Source organism: Rosa chinensis, chromosome 1, assembly GCF_002994745.2.
Source record: "Rosa chinensis cultivar Old Blush chromosome 1, RchiOBHm-V2, whole genome shotgun sequence".
In the NCBI taxonomy this organism is placed as follows: Eukaryota; Viridiplantae; Streptophyta; class Magnoliopsida; order Rosales; family Rosaceae; genus Rosa; species Rosa chinensis.
In genome coordinates, this window is record NC_037088.1 from 60,280,485 (window position 1) to 60,300,152 (window position 19,668).

Here is a 19,668-nt window from a genome sequence, read left to right on the forward strand (position 1 = left end):
TGGAGTAGAATAGTTACTGCAGTGGGAATTTTGGCTATGGCAAGAAGCTTTATATTGTGGCAATGAAAGTGTGACACATGACTGGGAGCTGCGAGGAGAAAGAACAATCTAGAACACAAATCATAGTATTAAGACTATCATTGGTTCTTTGGCTTGGAGAAAGACTTGGAATACAAATGCCATCTTGACATTTGAATCACATGGCTATGGTGGAAAATACTTGACCCTGACATGTCTATGATTATGGCTAACACAAAGGCTTGGGAGAGATATTGGCTTGTTGACATGCAAGAGAAGTGCATTATATGCTTGAATTACAATATAGGAGTGATCACATGAATGAGTTGGTGACTACAACTTCATACTTACCTTGAACAAGACCATCGTCACTCGGCCCACAAGTGTCATAGCATATCATTTGAGATACTGGTTGCTTTCGAGAGTATGATGAATACTTCTTCTTTTTTGGCTCGGAATTGGCTTGATTGAGTATTGATTTCTTGCTGTAATTAATGGTTTTGGCTTGGTTGAGTATTGCTTGTTGCTTGATTGAGTATTGCTTGCTGCTTAATTGAGTATTGCTTTTTGCATATCCTAATGGTTTTGGTTTAACTGAGTATTCTTTGCATGCTTTAGTCGTTTCCTTCGAAATGTGTTTAGTATTTGAAATTAGCATGGTCGAGCCAGTGAGCTTTGGAAATAGCATGAATGGTTCAGCTGGCTCTTTATCCTTTGCATTTTTTTTCCTATTTGAGTATACTGCTGCATCAGTATGAGAACCTTTCCCTCATGAACTCCTTTCTTTTGGTTCAGATCTCAAAGAATAAAAAAGTGATGAGGGGGAGGTTCATTTTGCTTGATTATAGATACAACATAATTTAGCGTATGATTGGCTTGATTGAATCCACAATATGCATTTGCTTGGTGCTAAAATATGAGGATAATGAAGTTCTTTTATCAGAGAGATGGTATTTTGCTACAATACTAGTAGAATGGACAATATGGTTTGAAAATGAATTATTGTGTAGAGTGAATAATGGAAAACAAAAAAATATCTATAGCAATAGGGATTTGGTCGTAAGACAAACTTTAGACATGGAGTTCATCCTGACATAAGGTTATTTGACTATGGCAGGTGAGGCGTTCTAAAGCTTTTGGCTAGCAAAGAAGGAATGGAGTTTAGCTTGTTGAAATTTGGTTGGAGATTTTCTGAAGCCGAGAACATTGCTGGAGTGCTTGGGGAGTAGAAATTAAGGATCTAAATGAATAACCTGCAAAAACTTCTTATCCGGAAAATCCCTCACACTCAAAGGGATGGATAAAATCAGTGAAAATTTTGGCTTTAGCAGCAGATGCATGGGCTTGAGAAAGGCTTGTAATAAGAACTTTGGTTTGACTTCAAACATATCTCCATTTTGTTACTGTAGTGAAAATTGTACTATGCAGGGAAAAGTTGGTTTAATAAGGGCTTGAAATAGTTGGTTTGATTTGATATCAAGCTTGTTTGATTTGATATCAAGCTTATTTGATCTTGAATAGTTGGTTATTGCAAGTGAGGTTTTGGTTACTGCGTTGAGGGCTTTGACTCTGATGGTTGATGTTTTGGTTTGAGCTTTGACAGCAGGCTTATTTAGGTACAAAAGGAGGAGAATTTGGAAAGTGCAATAGTAGTTTTAGCTGTGACATAATCTACTTTGGTTTGAAGAGGCTTGTAATAAGAATTTTGCAAACTATAGCGGAGGTTGTTGCTGTGGCCTGATTTTGGCAATGGGAATGAAATATTTGACCATAGCTATGAATACTTCCTTTTGGGAATGCTAGAATCCAGTAAAGCATGAATGGATTAAGTCTTCATTTTGGCATGAATATAAGTGAATGATCCTGACCATGATTTGAACCTTCACCCTTCAGCCCCAAGTTCATTAGCATGAATACAGATGTAGTTTTAGGTATACTTAAATACAATTCAACATTGTACATCACAAGGATTGCAACCCCTAATCAAGCTTGTTTGCATGGCTTGAGTTGCTATTGTGAACTATAGTTGCAGGTGTTTTACTGCAGCAATACAAATGCTTCTCTTCTGAGAGTCATCGAGCAGAAACAATATTTGCTCGTCTGCACTGAGTATAATAGATTAACTAACAAGAAGATCTTGTTTGTTGCACATTGCTTGTGTGTTAAGCTAGTCTGTATTTTGAAATACAATCTACTGTAGTGCAATGCTATCACATTAAAAATACAATATGCATGCTATGACAAGAGAGATTTTGTCCAGATTTTGGTGTACTGGTTTTTATTGCGGTAGGGGATTTGGCTAAGAGGGTAAAAACGTTGGATAGGCATTGAAAGTTTTAGATCTGAGAAAAGTTTGTAACAAAGATTTTTGGTTTGAAACATTTTCGAATATGGTAATAAAATTTTTGTTATTTCTGTGAAGACTCATGCTTTGGCAGGGAAGGGCTGAATATTGCGACTGCTACAAATGAGATCTTAACTATTGCAGTGGAAACCTTGGCTCTATAATGAATGTTTTAGTTTGTGAAACATTTGCGGTAATGATTTTGGTATTGCACAACCTTATTTGGCTAAGATGACAACCTTTTTGTCTAGAAATATACATTAGTTTAAAGAAGGCTTGGAGTAAATGGTCTTAACTGCAATGAGGTATGGTTACTGCAGTAGAAGTTTTAGCAATGCTTGCAATGGACATTTTGTGTTAACTGCAGTAAATGGGGGCTTGAATACGAGTGTGAATTGATGGTTACTTTAGCTTTGGCTATGGTTGTGAATGCTTCTTCAAAAGAGGGCTTGAATGTGGTGACCATGAATAGAAGAAAAACTCATTCTGGCATGAACATAAATTGATGGTTGTAGTGGTCAATAATTGAACCTCTATCTAGATTCATTAAGAAAAGGCATGTATTCATAGACCACAAGTATGTTTGTTTGTCTGTATACATTGAGTATAGCAGATAAACAAGATGCCTTACAAACTGCATAGAACGTGATGTCAAGCATGGTTGCGTCGCTCTAATTTTAGAAACGAAAGACTACTTGCTGCGGTGCTTTGCCACCGCTATAAATTCTTGTCTCCAGCTTTCATAGTTGAATTCCCCAGTCTTCAGTTGAATATGAAATTGTATTGAGTAAACCATATTAACAGGGGAGCCTCTGCTAATTGCATCCAACAATAATTGTGAATAACACAAGCATGCTTCAATTGAAGAGTTGCAGCACAAACATATTATCTGAATCATAACCTAGTCCCCAGTGAAGTCGCCAAAATGTGAGGGTTCTTTTTGAATTAAGCAAGACCAGGCCAAAATTAACTCAATAACTTGATGTTAGTGAGAGAATTTTGTGCGTGATTCAGATACCGAATGAGGCTTGACAGCATGAGGATGGTGTGGGAGCTAGAAACATACTGTGGTGAGAGAATTTGGGGATTGCATCAAATTTAGGTTTCTGGAAGATGAGTTTGGCAGGGAGGCTTGGGAGAAAAGTGCTAGGAACTGGGTTTTGTGTTTAGAGGCCTGGAAAGCTTGAAGAATTAGAGTCCTTTTGATGTTTCTAAGTTTTCTGGGTTGTTGCCTCATGCCCCTTTCAGTTTCAAATATCTCATTTTATAGGCTCAATCGGAGGGGTGTTATGGTGGCTCAAACCCTTTGGTTTTCTGGGTAAGACGTTCCTCCTTTAGCTCATGCAGGATTTCTGCCTTAAGATTTGGGATATCAGAGCTTACTTGGGATATGGAGTCTTGGAAACAGGGGAGGATTGTTGCAGCCGTGCGCAAAAACTGTAGCAGAAACAGCTGCGGTGACAGAAAATCTGGAACGAGGTTGAAGGGGCAGCTAGGGAGCTGTGAACTCATCGTTCAAGAGGAAAGGGGATATCTGCTTACCAGTTAGAAAGTTTCCTCCTTACCAACTGACGGAGGGAATCGATATTTCTGCTAGGTATTTGGGTTGAGTTGCAGTGTATTTAGCAGCTGCGGGGAAAGAGAAGGGAGATAGAAGAAAACGATGTAAGTTGAGCTACCCTATGTCTTTTGGTTTGGGCTTTTTCCTTGGGCTTTAGATTTTGAGTAAAAAAAAGGGTTGACCCAAACCTCATTTTCACCAATTCGCTATAAGTTTAAATTATCGGGCTTGGATCTCGAGCCCAAGATCGAGACCACCGATGACGTTAAACTAATAGGCGAGCATCATATGTTTCCGTAACCTTCCACACCATACCCACTTCTGCAAGCCCCAGAAATGCGTGGATATGGCTTGGGTCCACATCTAGGGCATGTTTGCTTGGCGGGTTAAAGCCGAGAGATGGATATAAAATTCCATAGTTTACGGAATTTTATACAAATTGCGTGTTTATGCTAAAACATGTCGTGACGACATATTTATTTTGCCGCGTGATTTTTCGGGTACCAACACATTTTGGCTCGTTAGTTTTCTCTTATTGTTCATATATCATTATACACAACATAAAGAATGGTAGATTGCCATACTTTCTTGTCATTGATATAGCATTATAGTTGGATCCATACATCCATTGCTTAATTAAAGAAGAAGAAGAAGAAAATTAACCTACCAAAAACATCATAAGGATTTGTAAAATCTAAACAAATACTAGTAAATCAATCCATTAAAATCAATCAGAGTCTATATAGAATTTAAACAATCCGTGGATTTAGTAAATCCATGGATTATAAAAACTCAAACAAAGTCTTTTAAAATCTGAATTGAATACACCCCCCCTAAGTTAGTGCTGGCAGTTGGTCTCATACTCTACCTAGGCTGCTCAAAATGCTTTTGTTTTTTACTCTCTTAACTTAAGATGTTTTAGGGGTTTTTATTTGTAATTTTCTTTTTATCCATCGGAAAAAAAAAAAGAATATCTCATACCGTGAACACGTGCGAAACTATCTATGGGCTATGGCCGCTTCACTGGCCCAATAATTTGCTGGCAGTCCTAATTGTCTAAACCTCAAACTAACTGGCCGCGAGTTAAAATCTGTTAAGGCCCAATTCAGTAGGGTTTTTAGCGTCGTCACTCTCTTTTTCTGCAGCTACACTGTGGCAGAGCTCCAGCCGCGGAAGCTCAGATACTGAACCGGAGGTCGAGCTTAGAGTCACAAAATGGTACCATCTCTTCCCTCTTCTCTATAACATGCTACTGGTTTTTTATCGTCGTTTTCCTTTCTCCTATTTCAATCTTCGTCGCAGAACGATATGCTTGATATGTAATACCCAGATCTGGGTTCATGTGTTTGGGTTCATCTATAACGCTACGGCATTGAGTAATAGATACAGGGCCACAAATTGGGTTCTTTTTAGTTTTTACGTTATGCAATTCTCCACATTAGTAATGATCATGTGATTCATATCTTCACGAATCACTGAAGAAAATTTGTAGCGTGATTAGAGGATAGGAGAGAAGAGAAGCCGATAGAAGTGTCTTTGGTACCATGTACTAATGTGATTATGTCGGGTTTTGAGATTTTATGATTGTTTGTGTTGCAGGCTAGGGGATTGAAGAAGCATTTGAAGAGGCTCAATGCCCCAAAGCATTGGATGCTTGACAAACTTGGTGGCGCATTTGTAAGTTGGAAACCTTGTGTTTGGTTTCGTTTTTCAATTGGCGCTTGTGCACTGTCCTCATTTTTATATCCGGTGGTTGACTTTGTTAGCTTTATTTTTATTGTTTTTCCTTAGGCACCTAAGCCCTCATCTGGACCTCACAAGGCCAGGGAATGCCTGCCATTGATCATTATCTTGCGAAACCGGTTGAAATATGCTCTCACTTACCGTGAAGTCATTTCCATTTTGATGCAACGACATGTTCTGGTTGATGGGAAGGTTAGGACTGACAAAACCTATCCTTCAGGTTTCATGGGTATGCTCCAATCTTCTAACTCAAGCCGTTTTTTTCTTTGCTTGGCCTTATTGTGTTTGATTATCAATATGATTTGTTTAATTGTTTGCGAAAATTGTTCTTGATCTCCTCTTTTTAAGAACCTATATTTTCCCAGCTGATAGTTGTTGTGAAAGGAACATTAACTTTTGGAGTTAGTTTTAGTGACTTGATTGATACTGCCATCATGTTTGTAATGTAATTCGGCATGCTTATGTTTCTTTATAACAGCATTCAACTGCTTTTGGTGTCAATATGTTCAGTAGATGTGTTGAATTTGTAAAATGGCTTTGGCAAGTTAGTTTCATGACCATGGAATTTTGGATCCGTGGGTTAGTTTCTTAGATTTTATTGGGTATAGACATGTGATAGTTTTCTGTTAATTGTTATTTTCTTTTCAGATGTTATATCAATCCCGAAAACAAATGAGAATTTTCGTCTCCTTTATGACACAAAGGGTCGGTTCCGCCTCCACTCAATCAGGGATGAAGAGTCAAAGGTATCCTCTCTTGATCTGTTTTATTTATTTCTTTTGAGGTACATCACTTCAACAACAACTGCAAGTTAAAGAAAAAGAACTGCACTCATATAAATTTTTTTTTGGCACTCGATTCACAGTTCAGTTCAATTTCTAATCTTACCTGCACGATGCATGTGAAAATCTTTAAGTTAGGTGTACATGGGGTACTCCTATGAAGAAGAAAATATGTTCATGGAGTGAAATAAACAGGCTATTGGCCCAAAAAAAAAAAAAAAAAACAGTACCCTAAGGTGGTTAAATGTAGGAACTATTAAATTTTGTGAACTTTTATATATCTGGACATTGATTCTGATATCTTGAGAATGTTTTCCTGTTTTGCAGTTTAAACTGTGCAAAGTCCGCTCTGTACAGTTTGGGCAAAAGAATATCCCCTACATTAACACCTATGATGGGCGTACAATCCGCTACCCTGACCCTCTCATCAAAGCCAATGACACCATCAAGCTTGACCTAGAGACCAACAAGATCACCGACTTCATTAAGTTTGACGTTGGGAATGTGGTCATGGTTACTGGTGGAAGGAACAGGGGGCGTGTTGGTGTGATCAAGAACAGGGAGAAACACAAGGGAAGTTTTGAGACCATCCACGTCCAGGATGCAACTGGTCATGAGTTTGCAACCCGTTTGGCGAATGTGTTCACCATTGGCAAGGGAACAAAGCCATGGGTGAGTCTGCCCAAGGGAAGAGGTATTAAGCTCTCGATCATCGAGGAGGCCAGAAAGAGGCAAGCAGCTCAACAAGCATCTGCCGCATAAGCAATTATGAGTAATTTCAAATTTTGATGCGCATGTGCAGCATTGTTTTACAGTCAGTCGCACCATTAGTTCTGAACTAGTGATTAAATTTATCCAGCTTGTTTTGCTTGTGACGAGATGATTTTGACAGTCAGATTATGGATCTTAATTTTTGTTACCTTAATGTTGCATTGGCCATTATTGTGGACCAATTATTGCAATAATCTGCTTCTCTTACCGAACTCTTATGTTTTTCATCGCCCAATGAGACTTGCCTGCAGAACCTGTGTATCTTTTATTAGTAGTCGGCGTAACAGAAAACTAAGGATGAACTTGATCAGATCAAAATAAGGATGAACTAGAGTACTGAGTTATAGATCAGAAGTAAGAACTGGAGATGAATGCAACTGCAACAGTTTCCCAGAGAACACCTCGTTCGGTACACGATTTCATGGAAGGAAGAAGTGATCAAAGATGTATGCTTCTGCCCTTGGTCAATAAACAGTAGGGATGGCAATGGGAAGGGTGATATCCGCCCCAATCCCCGTTAACAATGTTACTAATTTATTATATAAAAATTCATACAAATAATTATGATTGTAAAGTATGAAGTTAAAATTAAACATCAATATAAAATAAATTCTTTATTTCTTTTTTTGAATCGAAGGAGGTCAACCATTGATTGAAAATAAAGATTACAACAAAACGATGTCAAAAAAAGACATCAATAAGGGATTAAAACAGGACGAAAAGAACATTGCATAAGAAATATAAAAACTTAAAAATGCAAGAGCAGCAACGTCGAGACGCAGCACTGATTTTATACTACGGATTGCAGCCGTGTAGTGAATTGAGTAGTCGGTGGTTTGACTACCCATCGATCTCCAACGCACAAATTGACAAAAATCAACTTGGCGTCGGAATGAAGGCACTCTCCCACCTAAAGATCGAAGTCGGCCAAGATTGTCAGAACAAATACCATAGAATAGGGTCCTGGATCCAATACCAATAAAGCACGAGAGCCCCATGCCATCGTAAAAAGCAAATAGCCCACCAAAAATAATGGGTTGTAGTCCAAGCCCATCGTCCACCCGGATCCCAGATCCGAAAATGCAAAACCCACCTAGATCCCAAATTCGGATCCAAAACTGTGGAGGCCCAAAACGTGCTGCTCCAGTTCACCCACTACATCTCTGGCCCAAGTCCAAAACAACTTGAGCCCAGAATCCACTAGACTGTCTCCTAGAACCCACTGCAACCGGGCATACGACCCTGCCTCCGGTGACACACCCAGGCCTCGTCAAGCCACCAATCGATGGGTCGTCTTCTACCTCACCACCATGGCATTGAAGAACAGCACCCAAAAAAGGTCGCCAACACTACCAAGCAAAGATCCACAAATTGGGCACGACACCGACAACAACAAGCAATCCGGCCAGAGGAAAACCCTCTTTCGCACCCACCGATTCCTCACGTCGACAGTAGCACCATGACGCGCTTAAAGCAAGCGCGTAATTTAACCCTGAAATATCGTTAGTAGTATAAGCAAATAGGGATCGTTCTATTCCGGGGATTGAGGGTACACTTGTAATTGTGAAACAAATAAAGAAAAGTATTATTTACAAAAATAAAATAAAGAATATAAATATATACAAGTAACAAAATAAAAAGGGAGGGGGTTTAAGAATTATAGAATTGAAAATTAAGATAAATAAAATAAAGAAAATGTAAAAACATATATACAAGGGTGGATCGCAAGGAACAAAGATCAAAACCACATCCATATGCAAGAAATCCAATTACAATTCCTATAGTTGATTTTAAATGTCATGAGAGAGGAGTTGATCATGTGAAACATTCGAAAGCAAATGATTTCCCATATTTTACTTTTCAATGCTAATTAACCTAAGCGAAAGCACCTAGATTAATCCTATCAAACATGCAATCAAGCCCTAGAAAGCTAGTCAATCATGACATGTTCAACGCATTAGACATAGAGAAAGGCTATCAACTCAAGTGTACAACTTAGTATGAATAAGTTCACCTAATTGCAATCCTCTTCAATTGAATTCGATTTTTGTCCAAAACCTTTACTACTTTGATTCAAGTTTACACAAAACGAAAAGTCGATTTCATGTTCTTAAACCTAGCACCAATTACATGCAAATCCTATAAGTGTCGACCCAAATAAGATAAACATATAAAAGTTTTCTATCAAGCAAATTCAATCGAACAAACTCACATAAGCGACTTAGAATCACAATTATAGAATTCGAAAACTTTATTTAAACATAGAAATTGGGCTTAAACTTTGCCCTAAACATTATTGTTAACTAGAAACAAGTTCATATGAATTCAAACAAGGAAAACAAAAGATCATTACAAGGAAAAAGAACGAATTACACCGTGAGTGGAGATGGAGATGGAGACCTAGATGGTTGGATCTTGAATCTTGGAAGCAAGCCTTCAAGGTGGATGATGGAGGATATGATCTTCACGGCTCCTTCTTCTTCTTCCTCTCCTTGCTTGAAAATGCAGAACTTTGCAACTAGAGAATGGAGAAGGAAAATGGAAAGGAAATGGAGAGACAAAGAAGATGAGATGGATGAAGGAATGTGTGGGAAAATGGAAAGGAAATGGAGAGACAAAGAAGATGGAATGGATGAAGGAATTGGTTTTAGAATGAGAGGAGAAGGTGTTTATATAGGGAAGAAAAAGAAGAGTGAAATGATGAGTGGAAGAAAAATAATGAAAGTGGAGTATGAAAGTGATTTGTAAAATATGGAAAAGAAAGAGAAATGATGAAATGAAAGCAAAGCATGAAGGTGCAGCAACATGGAAGTGATGATGATCAATTAAAGAGATTGTAGAAAAAATATATCCAAGGAAAAAGAGAAGAGCATCTAGCTTTCTTCATGTGGGTGGGAAACATGAATATGTGGTGTTGAGCTGTTTTCAGGTCAGTTTCTTCCCCTTTATTCCTTCAATTATTTCTCCAACAAGACTTCATTATATGTCTTCGACTTCTTCATATGAAATGTTCCACTATGAGTGTAGATCTTCCTGACAAATTTTCAGAGCTTCAATCCATGTGGTTGGGCCGGAAATGCTGCTGGACCTCTTACAGGTCCAGTTTTCCAGTTTTGCTTCTGTAGAAAATTGGGCTGATTGTTTGAAGGCCTTCCACTCATATTTTTCTCTGGCACTCTTCATAAGAAATGATCCTTTGGGTGTCTAGAATGGATCTGGAAGGTTTCAGCTCATTTGAAGTTCATTTGGTCAGGCGGCCGCTCCTTCTTCCTTGCTTGGCTCTGATTCTCCTAGCCGGAGTAAGAAAATATTCAAGGTTGACTTTTTAGTGCATTTTCATTCTTCTCCATCATTTCTAGGTAATTATGGACCTAACGCTCATTTCACCTTCATTTACTCCAATGTACCTAAAAATAGAAATTGAATTAAAATCGATTCAGTTAAGGAATTAACTATTAAAATATCACATTAAAATGCTCCTATCACACCACCGAGACGAGGCAACCCACAAAGGGCACTGTGGCTTCTACCCGGATCCCACTCCTCCCAGAAAGCGCCACCAACCTTTGATCTTGTGCCAACAGTAAGTTGGTCCACCGACACAGCCCCAACATCGCCCAAATTCCTCACAACAGACGCAGTGCCTCTGAAGACAACAAAGACACAAATGAAAAGGCTAAAGCCTGAAATTTTCTCCATGAATGGAGTAGGTATAGGTCACGACGACAAAAGTAGAGCCGTTGCACCACAAACCCTAGCAGAGCGCTCTGCTAGGTCGATTCATTAACTTTTTTTAATTCTTTATTTCAATCAAACAAAAACAAATATAAATCTCGCTTAAAAAAAAAACAATAAAAATCTGCATTTGACAAAAAAAAATTCACAATCAACTGCTTAGTGTAATGTAACAACTTACTCATTCACTCTAACAAGGTGAATTGAATAATATCAAAAATATATTGACAGAATTTAAATATTGACAAAAAGATGAAGTTTACATAAATATTTATTTATAAATAATATCAAAAATATAATATATATATTAGATAATTCTTATTGGATGGATATGGGGATTAAAATACCATCCCCGCCCTTATCCGATTTCAGAATTCAAATACTAGGAATCCCCCATCCCCGTTACCCGAATTTCTCCCTATTAGGGTCGAATACCCGATAGGTACCGTACCCAATAGGGATTATTGCCATCCCTAATAAACACGTGCAATTGATATTTCATGTTTGATTGGGCCTCGTCTAAATCCTGCAGAGACCCATGCTCATGGAGGCGGCAAAACTCAACTAAAGTACAAAACGGCGAGTGTTGCCGCAACTATAAAACCAACCAACAATGTTGCACGGTTTGTGTAACACAAATGGGACCACGGTTTTGGATGTTCATCTTCTTTCAGCTGCTGAAGCAACACAGTTGAAGACCGGGGCAAAGCATCCACACATGGCTTGGTCAAGACACTAATACAATACACCTAGGTGCCTTTCTTTGATACAATATGGCAAGAAATACAATTTTCTTTGATGGCAAGAAGAAGAGGCCTTGCAATTTTCTTCGATCAGGGTTTTGGCAAGATATTGGGCTTTTACCAATATATGAGAACAAGTGCCAACTTCCATCAGAAAATAAGAACAAACATTAAAGGTGAAAGCATCGAATAAAGTAAACATAATAAGTTCATATGGTGCTGCATTTAACTAACTTGAGTTAACTTTTTTCCCATGTACCCTCATCTCTTAAACTACCGTCCAAACCAAACGGTCTAAATCTCTTAACAGTAAACTAGAACCACCAACAGAAAAGACAGCTTCAGACTGGTAACCACGAACAAAAGACGATGACGATGAGTTCATCATGCAGCAACCTCATCATGTAACAGCATCTGATCAAAGTGCCAAGTCCCTGAGATACACAGCAAAGCAGACACAGTTTAAAGAGAAGTACATGGATTAATTAGCTAAAAATAAAATGAATGGACTAAAGTGAAGTACAAATAGAAAAATGTATAAAAGGATAGCATCATAGCAAAGACCCTAAACTAAGATTCATAAAGATAAGAATGAAACTGTATTGTGGGTGCCCACCATGTCCTTTGCCAACCCTCCTGAGTTGAGCAACATATTCTGAGATCTTCTTGATTGCCTCCACCTAGAAAGGTAAAAGTAAGAGATAATTGACATCACGGTACAATAGCCCTATAAAGATTTACTCGTGATCAACAAAGAAACTAAGAAAGGCATCAGGAATCACCTGCTCAGCCAAAAACTCGCTTTCAACAAAATCAGCTAGTTGCACATCTTTGTTCTTGTCAGCAACCTGTTAGTCAGCCGGTCAAAGACAAAACCTGTTAGAACACAGCATAAAAGTATCTGATCTTCTAACAACCTATCATTGTAGCGTGCATTTTAATTCATCACATTCCAAATGATGCCATCGGTGACTAAATATCTACTAGTTATACTAATCATCAGTTAAACCAAATCAACTACAAGTTAAGCAATATAGAGTAGATGCCTTACATGGTGTAAGTGAAGCAGCTTTTCATTTGTCAGTTTCTCCAGAGACAATGCAAGCTCCATTGCTACATCAAAATGAAGGACATAATTAAAGCTCACCAAAAAGCAATAAACATACTATGTTACAGTAAACTCTGGAACATAGTCAATACCAGTAAATCATGTGGCAAACCAGGTCTATAGGCAAAGCCATTCTCTTTTTCTTTATCTATAATCCAAGCACACATTGAGTTGACATGCTCTATACACCCTATCTACTGCTAAGCAGGTACCCAACTTTTTCTTAAAACCCATATATATATCAAATATGAGAACATTTAAGAATCTTGTGCATTGCTGAAACACCAGAATTACAAAAGTGAAGCCCAATATAACTCACCATATAGAGCATCTCCTTTCTCAGCATGATCGAACTCTGAAAGAGGCATCAGTATTGATTGCAATTTCACTCTTCCACCACGCTTATTCTGAGAGTTGCCAAAAGTTACAATTCAATTCAACAAATGAGAAATTGAACTTGAAGCTTACAGAACATCAAAAACATATAGGACGATAGAGTACTAGATAAATACCTGGTATTCCATCAATTTCTCAGCATGCTCCCTCTCCTCCTCACTTGATTCCTTGAAAAACCTGCATGCAACAAAACAATCAACATTGAACTCATGGTAAAAGAAAATGCTAAAAAAAAAAGTTCAGAGAGTTTCAAAGAATTCATACTTGGCAAGACCCCTGAGTGCGACATTGTCCCTGTCGAAGTAGGCATACATGGCATGGTACACATAGGATACGTTGTACTCCACACTAACATTCCACCAAAAAAAAAAAAAAATTCAAATTGTCAGCGAACAGAGCACAAACACACAGATTTCAAATTTCATATAGACGCCCAATTTCATTACATTTAAACTTGTTAATGAAAAACCGAACAAGGCCCCCAATTGCATTGCATGATTGCATCCATACACCAATACACACATGATTCAATTAAAATTAGAGTGAAATGATCCACAGATAATGAAAAACACTATAATTCGAGACCGATCACAGTCCTCACCAACGATAAAGACATATTCATTTCACAAATATAGAAACACGTTAGGCAAGGATAAGCAAAACTCACTTGATCTGCTCGTTAATGGCAGCCTCACTGTCCTCACTGTACTTCTGGCGAGCCAGAGAGATTTGAGGGAGCATAGGGACGAGATCAAGCTCCTTCTTCACCTCCTCAAACGGCTCGAAAACCACACCGGTAAGCGGCCGGCTGTTCGAACTCTTCGAGGCCGCACAGACCACGGCCCCGCCGTCATTTCTCCCCGGCGATGACCGCAGACTCGAAAACAGAGACGCGGACGAGTTCAGAGGAGCGGCGGAGTAGGAAATCGAAGAAGACGAAAATGGAGCAGAAGAGGAAAACAAGCTCTCGCCGCGAGTGAGCAACTGAGACGCGGAGGCCGGAGAGGCCTTGAGAAGCATGGTGGTGATTAGGGTTTGTCGAAGGATTCGGAGGTTGAAGAAGAGAGGCGTGTGTAGCTGTGGAGGGTGAGGATTCTAGAACATCTCAAGAAATGGGACTGGCTTATATGGGCGGGTGAGGAGTGTAGAGGCCTTCGGATGTGAAGCACGTGGACGGTGGAGATTGAGTGGTGGGACTGAGGCGCGTGGCTGGCTTGTGGCTGAGCTCGGATTCCAATGGAATATCTTGTCGTTTTTGGGTCCATTTTGCGTTGAAGGATATGGGGGAATTACGGATTTGCCTTTTTTTTTGTGGCCAAGAGAAAGTGAGAGATCTTTTTATTATTTTGGGCTTATCGATAATTTATGGAGAGTTCAATTCTGGGCAGGGGACTATTATCTTTTGGACTCTTTGCTCTAATCGGGGATAAACTGATAAACATTATCAACTGCATATTTGAAATTAATTGGATAGAAGTTATGATCATTTAAGATTAATCCTCTTAATACTTGCATAACTATAACTATAAACAGACAATGTGCAACAAGTAATTGAAATTTGGAAATGACTTTTACGTCGGATGTGAAGTATGTAAAATAACATGACAGATATTTGAGATTGCCTATGAGAGTGGGGAAATCAAAGACTGCTATCTTTTAGTACGTAAAAGAGAAACTCACCAATAAGCTAGTCGGTTGGAAGGCAAAAATCCTAAGCTATGCAGGTAAAAAACTTTGATATAGGTAGTTGCATAAACTATGCCTTTATATGCTATGAATTGTTATTTATTACCTAAAGGTTTATGTGATGACATTTATCAACTGTGTGCTTCATTCTTTTGGGGTGATACAAATAGATTCAATTGAAAAGTTGGGAGAAACTTTACCTTACAAAGTTGGAAGGTGGAATGAGTTTTATGCTTATAAGTTATAATCTAGCACTGCTTGCCAAGTGAGGGTGGAGGCTTGTTTCTAACCCTAACTCATTAATTGCTAGAATATATCAAGCTAAATATCACTCTCATTGCTCATTTTGGGAAGCAAAAGTAGGAGACTCTTCATCTTCTTTTTTTTCAAGGACTATTATGAATGGAAGACCGGTTTTAAAAGCTAGAGTTCAATGGCGCATTGGTGATGTCACACAGGTAAGCATTTGGAATGATAATTAGATTCCTAATTGCCAATAATTTTTAGTTCAAAAGCCTGTTGAGTGCATCTTTGAATATGTCTCAGACCTCATTGATTCGAGTACTAGACAGTGGATACTTGCTGCCATTCATACCATCTTCAGTCCTGAAGTTGCTTAACAGATTCCGTGTATCCCTCTCAGTAGAAGAACCAAAAAGGATAAACTGTGTTGGAGCTTTGAAAAGAAAGGTTATTATTCTATTAAGTCAGCCTATTGGATTGTTAGAACAAATATGCCTGACAATGCACTTATATCTACTTCTCATGGTGATCCTTTCAGAGAACTATGGAGGATAGTGTGGAAGGCCAAGGTGGCAGGTAAAGTTCAGAACTTCAAATTTGTATTTGGACAGCTTGAAATGATCTTTTATGATAGGGAAAAGCTTCGTACAAAGGGTTATATTGGAGGCCTAAATTGCCTTTTATGTCCCTATCTTTATGAAGATATTGCTCACACTTGTGGAAGTGTCCCATTGCTTCTACTTGGACAATGTTTTATGTGAGAATTGTTCTTATTTGTTTGTCTGACCCAAACTCTAGGTTGCTTGACCTAGTGGTAATAGAGTTTAATTAGAAGGATCTAGATATTCTTATTCAATGTATGATTACATTTCCTTCTATGATTCAGATTCAATGCATTGTAATCCTCTATATAAATAGGCCCCTATTATCAATGAGAATACACAACAATTTCCTCTCAATTTCTAATTCCCTAAAATACGTTATCAGCACGAGCCCTAACCCTAGCCCTAAAAACCAAAACCCTAAAACTCTTCTCACCAAATCTGCCGCAGCCTTACGCTCAATCGTTGCCCCCGCAGCCTTACGCTCGCTCGCTCGCTACTCCCGCAGCTCCTACGCGGCCCTGCGCTTGCTGCTCCCCTCTAGCACTCCTTGCATCTGCTGCCCCCGCAATCCACATCCCTACACTCGCTTGCTTCCCCCGCAATCCACAGCCCTACAACCAGCCCAGCGAGCTCCCCAGCGCTACTCGCCCGTGCTATCGGTGCCACCCGCAGCAGCCCCCGCGTCGGAACTCAACACTAATTAACCCTACCAGGTTATCCTCGCTGCCCCCTACAATGCCCGCGAAAGCTAGCCTGCTCTCACACTTGCTCGACCCGACCTCGACTCAGTGACCCCACGGCCTCGAGACTCCTCGACCCCGAGGCCAGCGACTTCGCGACCACGCTGCAATCCTACAAGTCTGCTTGCTTGCACTAGAACTGAAGCTCGTCTCCAATCCTATGACAAGGACCAAATACGTTCTGCAATCCTAAGATGTATGTTTTACTAAAATTTCCCTTTTTTGAGTTTTCTCTTCTTTTTCCGGGGACTTGCAACCTCACTTCTTCTACCCCCCCCCCCCTTTCTTCATCATAGGGGAGACCAAATTAAGCGCAATTGTGGGGGTTCGTGCTCACTCCAAGCTTAGAGTTTGTAGGGTCCTCCAAATTTAGAGTTTGTTGAGAAGTTATGATCGACCACAAACACATCATTGTTTAGATCTTATCCAACCCCTCTTGAAATCGAATTTCTTGGAAGCAACTAAGCTCGGAAATTCTTAATTTCTTGGAAGCGACTAAGCTCGGAAATTTCTAATTTCTTGGAAGCGACTAAGCTCGGAAATTTTATATGTTTTCGTGGTAGCCTTTTACGCTCCGAAACTAACCCTAATTACTTGTTCTCTTTCAGGATGAGTAACTTGGACAAATTGGACTTTGCTCCATTGGGAACAACTGGCTCTGGATATCACATGTGGGTTCGTGATGTCCGCCAACATCTCAAGACCGATGGAATCCTGGATATGATTCTAGAGTCTAGCCAGGACGTGCTAACTGTTGAGCAACCTCAAGCTTTGGAAGCAAATAGAGCAGCCTTAGAGGAAAATAAGGCCAAAGCCGTCATCCTAATGACTCGTCATATGGATGATTCACTCCAGTACAAGTGTATAAATGAAGAAGGCCCCAGAAGGCTGTGGGTCTCACTCGAAGAAAGATTTGGCAACGTCCGTGACTCCCTGCTTCCTGACCTAGAAGTGAGATGATATAGTCTCCGCTTCTATGATTTCAAGTTAGTTCTTGACTACAACTCAGAATCACTTCACATTAAATCCTTAATGGAATTCTGTGGTAAAGAGATCACAAATGCAATGTTGATTGAGAAGACTCTCTCTACCTTCCCCGTCTCTGCATTGATGGTTGCTAAGAACTATCAAATTGATGTTACTGCAGGACGGATCACAAGGTTTCATGAGCTCATTGGAGCTATGAATGTCGCTGAAAAGCATGACAACATCCTTATAAAGAACTATAATTTGAGATCCGTGGAAATAGAGCATATTCCGGAATCCAATTATAGTCGCACCCCTAAGAGAAGGTGCCAAGAGAGAAACCCTAACCTTAGGGATACTTCTGTACGTTTTGGTCCATATAATCGCTCTACTTGGGAAGGTAACCGCCAAAATAGGCAAACACAGAACCGAAGAAGTTAACGTGGAAAGAGAGAGGGAGGCAAAGCCTCTAGCCATGTTGGTGGCGTCACTAACACTAAGAGCCATCTAAATGATGCTTTCAAAGCGCCTCAATCAATGGAGTCTGAGCAAAGAGATGTATGTTCTCGATGTGGAGTATCCGGTTATTGGGCACACATTTGTAGAGCTAGTGAAGAATTGTCACTGCCTACAAAGTATATTGTGAAGCAAGAGAAGCTCACGATGTGGAATAAGAAGATTAAGAAGATGATCTAGAGTGAAGGGTTGAAGACTACAAATTTGGCTGGGATCAATAGATCGCCAATTCTGTTAAGTCTTTATTTTTCCAAGAGATGTAATAGGCAATTGCCATATACATTGTAGTAAATCCCATTAGTTTAGTTTTTCTTCACAGAGGCTCATTCAAAATGATTATGATTGTAATGCCCCGTACCTTAAAGTTTTTACTAGTTACATTTTACCGTTATTGACCGAGGAGTTGACTTTTTCTTTTGTCGGTTAAGTTAGAAAATTTTCTTGTGAATGTCGTAGTATACGAAAAATCGAGTTCGTGGACACATAGTTTTTTTAAATCGGAGTTTCTACAGAAAAGTTATGACCAAAATGGAAGTTACTATTCATGTGGATATTTTTGATATTTTATGGTGAACGGGAGGTTCTCTCATCTTGCATAAACTCAGCTTTAACTGCTAAGAAGATGTTGAGTAAGGGTTGCCACGCTTATTTGGCACATGTGGTGAATACAGATGTAGAAGTTATGGATCTTAGCCAAATTTCGATTGTTTGTGACTATCCAGATGAATTGCCTGGTTTGCATTCGGTGCGAGAGATAGATTTTGCCATTGATCTACTTCCTGGTACAGCACCCATCTCTCAGGCACCTTATAAAATGTCACCGGCGGAACTAAAGGAGTTGTACTTACAGTTACAAGAGTTAACTGACAAAGGATTTATACGACCTAGTGTATCTCCCTGGGGTGCACCTGTGTTGTTTGTGAAGAAGAAAGATGGTACCTTAAGGCTTTGTATTGATTACCTGAAACTAAACAGGGTTACTATAAGGAATAAATATCATTTGCCCCACATTGATGATTTTTTTGACCAGTTGAGGGGCGCTAAAGTATTCTCAAAGATTAATTTGAGGTCTGGATATCATCAGTTACGGATTAAGGAGGAGGATGTAGCCAAAACTGTTTTTCGATCATGTTATGGTCATTATGAGTTCCTTGTTATGCCTTTTGGGTTGACAAATGCACCCGCTGCTTTTATGGACCTCATGAACATGGTGTTTCGCCCGTACCTTGACCGCTTTGTGATTGTGTTTATTGATGACATTTTGGTTTATTCTAAGAATGAGGAGTTACATACTGAGCATTTGAGTATTGTGTTGGAGACTTTGAGGATACACCAATTGTATGCTAAATTTAGTAAGTGTGAGTTTTGGCTTGACCATGTGACATTCTTGGGACATGTCATTTCAGCTGCAGGTGTTAGCGTTGACCCCCAAAAAGTTGAAGCGGTATTGATTTGGAAAAGACTTATTAATGTGACGGAAATTCGTAGTTTCTTGGGTCTTGCTGGTTATTATTGACGTTCTGTGCAAAATTTTTCTATAATCGCCGCTCCTCTTACCAAGTTAACTAGAAAGGGTGTCAGATTTATTTGGTCTAAAAATTGTGAGCGGAGCTTTCAGGAACTCAAGAATCGTTTGACTAGTGCTCCAATTCTAGCCTTGCCGGATGATAGTGGGGAGTATGTAATTTACAGTGATGCCTCTAGACAAGGT

At 39.3% G+C, this 19,668-nt stretch overlaps 2 protein-coding genes across 3 annotated transcripts; one reads left to right on the forward strand and one right to left on the reverse strand.

Annotated features, from left to right (window-relative positions):
* Nucleotides 1–5,025: 5,025 nt before the first annotated feature.
* Nucleotides 5,026–7,431, forward strand: LOC112166433 (40S ribosomal protein S4). Its single transcript, XM_024303313.2, has 5 exons — nucleotides 5,026–5,141; nucleotides 5,523–5,600; nucleotides 5,715–5,895; nucleotides 6,315–6,412; nucleotides 6,776–7,431. The coding sequence occupies exons 1-5, from the start codon at nucleotides 5,139–5,141 to the stop codon at nucleotides 7,208–7,210; spliced, it is 795 nt and encodes a 264-aa protein (XP_024159081.1). The 5' UTR covers nucleotides 5,026–5,138; the 3' UTR covers nucleotides 7,211–7,431.
* Nucleotides 7,432–11,841: 4,410 nt separating this feature from the next.
* LOC112185458 (ferritin-4, chloroplastic) lies at nucleotides 11,842–14,307 on the reverse strand. Of its 2 annotated transcripts, XM_024324045.2 has the most exons (8): nucleotides 13,869–14,306; nucleotides 13,466–13,549; nucleotides 13,318–13,378; nucleotides 13,125–13,212; nucleotides 12,749–12,810; nucleotides 12,480–12,545; nucleotides 12,314–12,377; nucleotides 11,842–12,131 (listed from the first exon to the last, which is right to left on the reverse strand). In XM_024324045.2, the coding sequence occupies exons 1-8, from the start codon at nucleotides 14,219–14,221 to the stop codon at nucleotides 12,082–12,084; spliced, it is 828 nt and encodes a 275-aa protein (XP_024179813.1). In that variant the 5' UTR covers nucleotides 14,222–14,306; the 3' UTR covers nucleotides 11,842–12,081. The 2 variants fall into 2 exon arrangements, with proteins under 2 accessions (XP_024179813.1, XP_040366355.1); XM_040510421.1 differs by lacking the exon at nucleotides 12,314–12,377 and having other exon boundaries at nucleotides 13,869–14,307.
* Between the last annotated feature and the right edge of the window lie 5,361 nt (nucleotides 14,308–19,668).

What these genes read in the sequence shown, in the direction of transcription:
- LOC112166433 (XM_024303313.2), top strand. An exon ending in CTATCCTTCAGGTTTCATGG is followed by an intron (nt 5,896 to 6,314) that starts GTATGCTCCAAT and finishes TTTTCTTTTCAG; the next exon opens with ATGTTATATCAATCCCGAAA. An exon ending in TCAGGGATGAAGAGTCAAAG is followed by an intron (nt 6,413 to 6,775) that starts GTATCCTCTCTT and finishes CCTGTTTTGCAG; the next exon opens with TTTAAACTGTGCAAAGTCCG.
- LOC112185458 (XM_024324045.2), bottom strand. Translation starts at nt 14,221, where the DNA reads ATGCTTCTCAAGGCCTCTCCGGCCTCCGCGTCTCAGTTGCTCACTCGC. An exon ending in GCACTCAGGGGTCTTGCCAA is followed by an intron (nt 13,379 to 13,465) that starts GTATGAATTCTT and finishes TGTTGCATGCAG; the next exon opens with GTTTTTCAAGGAATCAAGTG. An exon ending in GAGGGTTGGCAAAGGACATG is followed by an intron (nt 12,132 to 12,313) that starts GTGGGCACCCAC and finishes TGTGTATCTCAG; the next exon opens with GGACTTGGCACTTTGATCAG.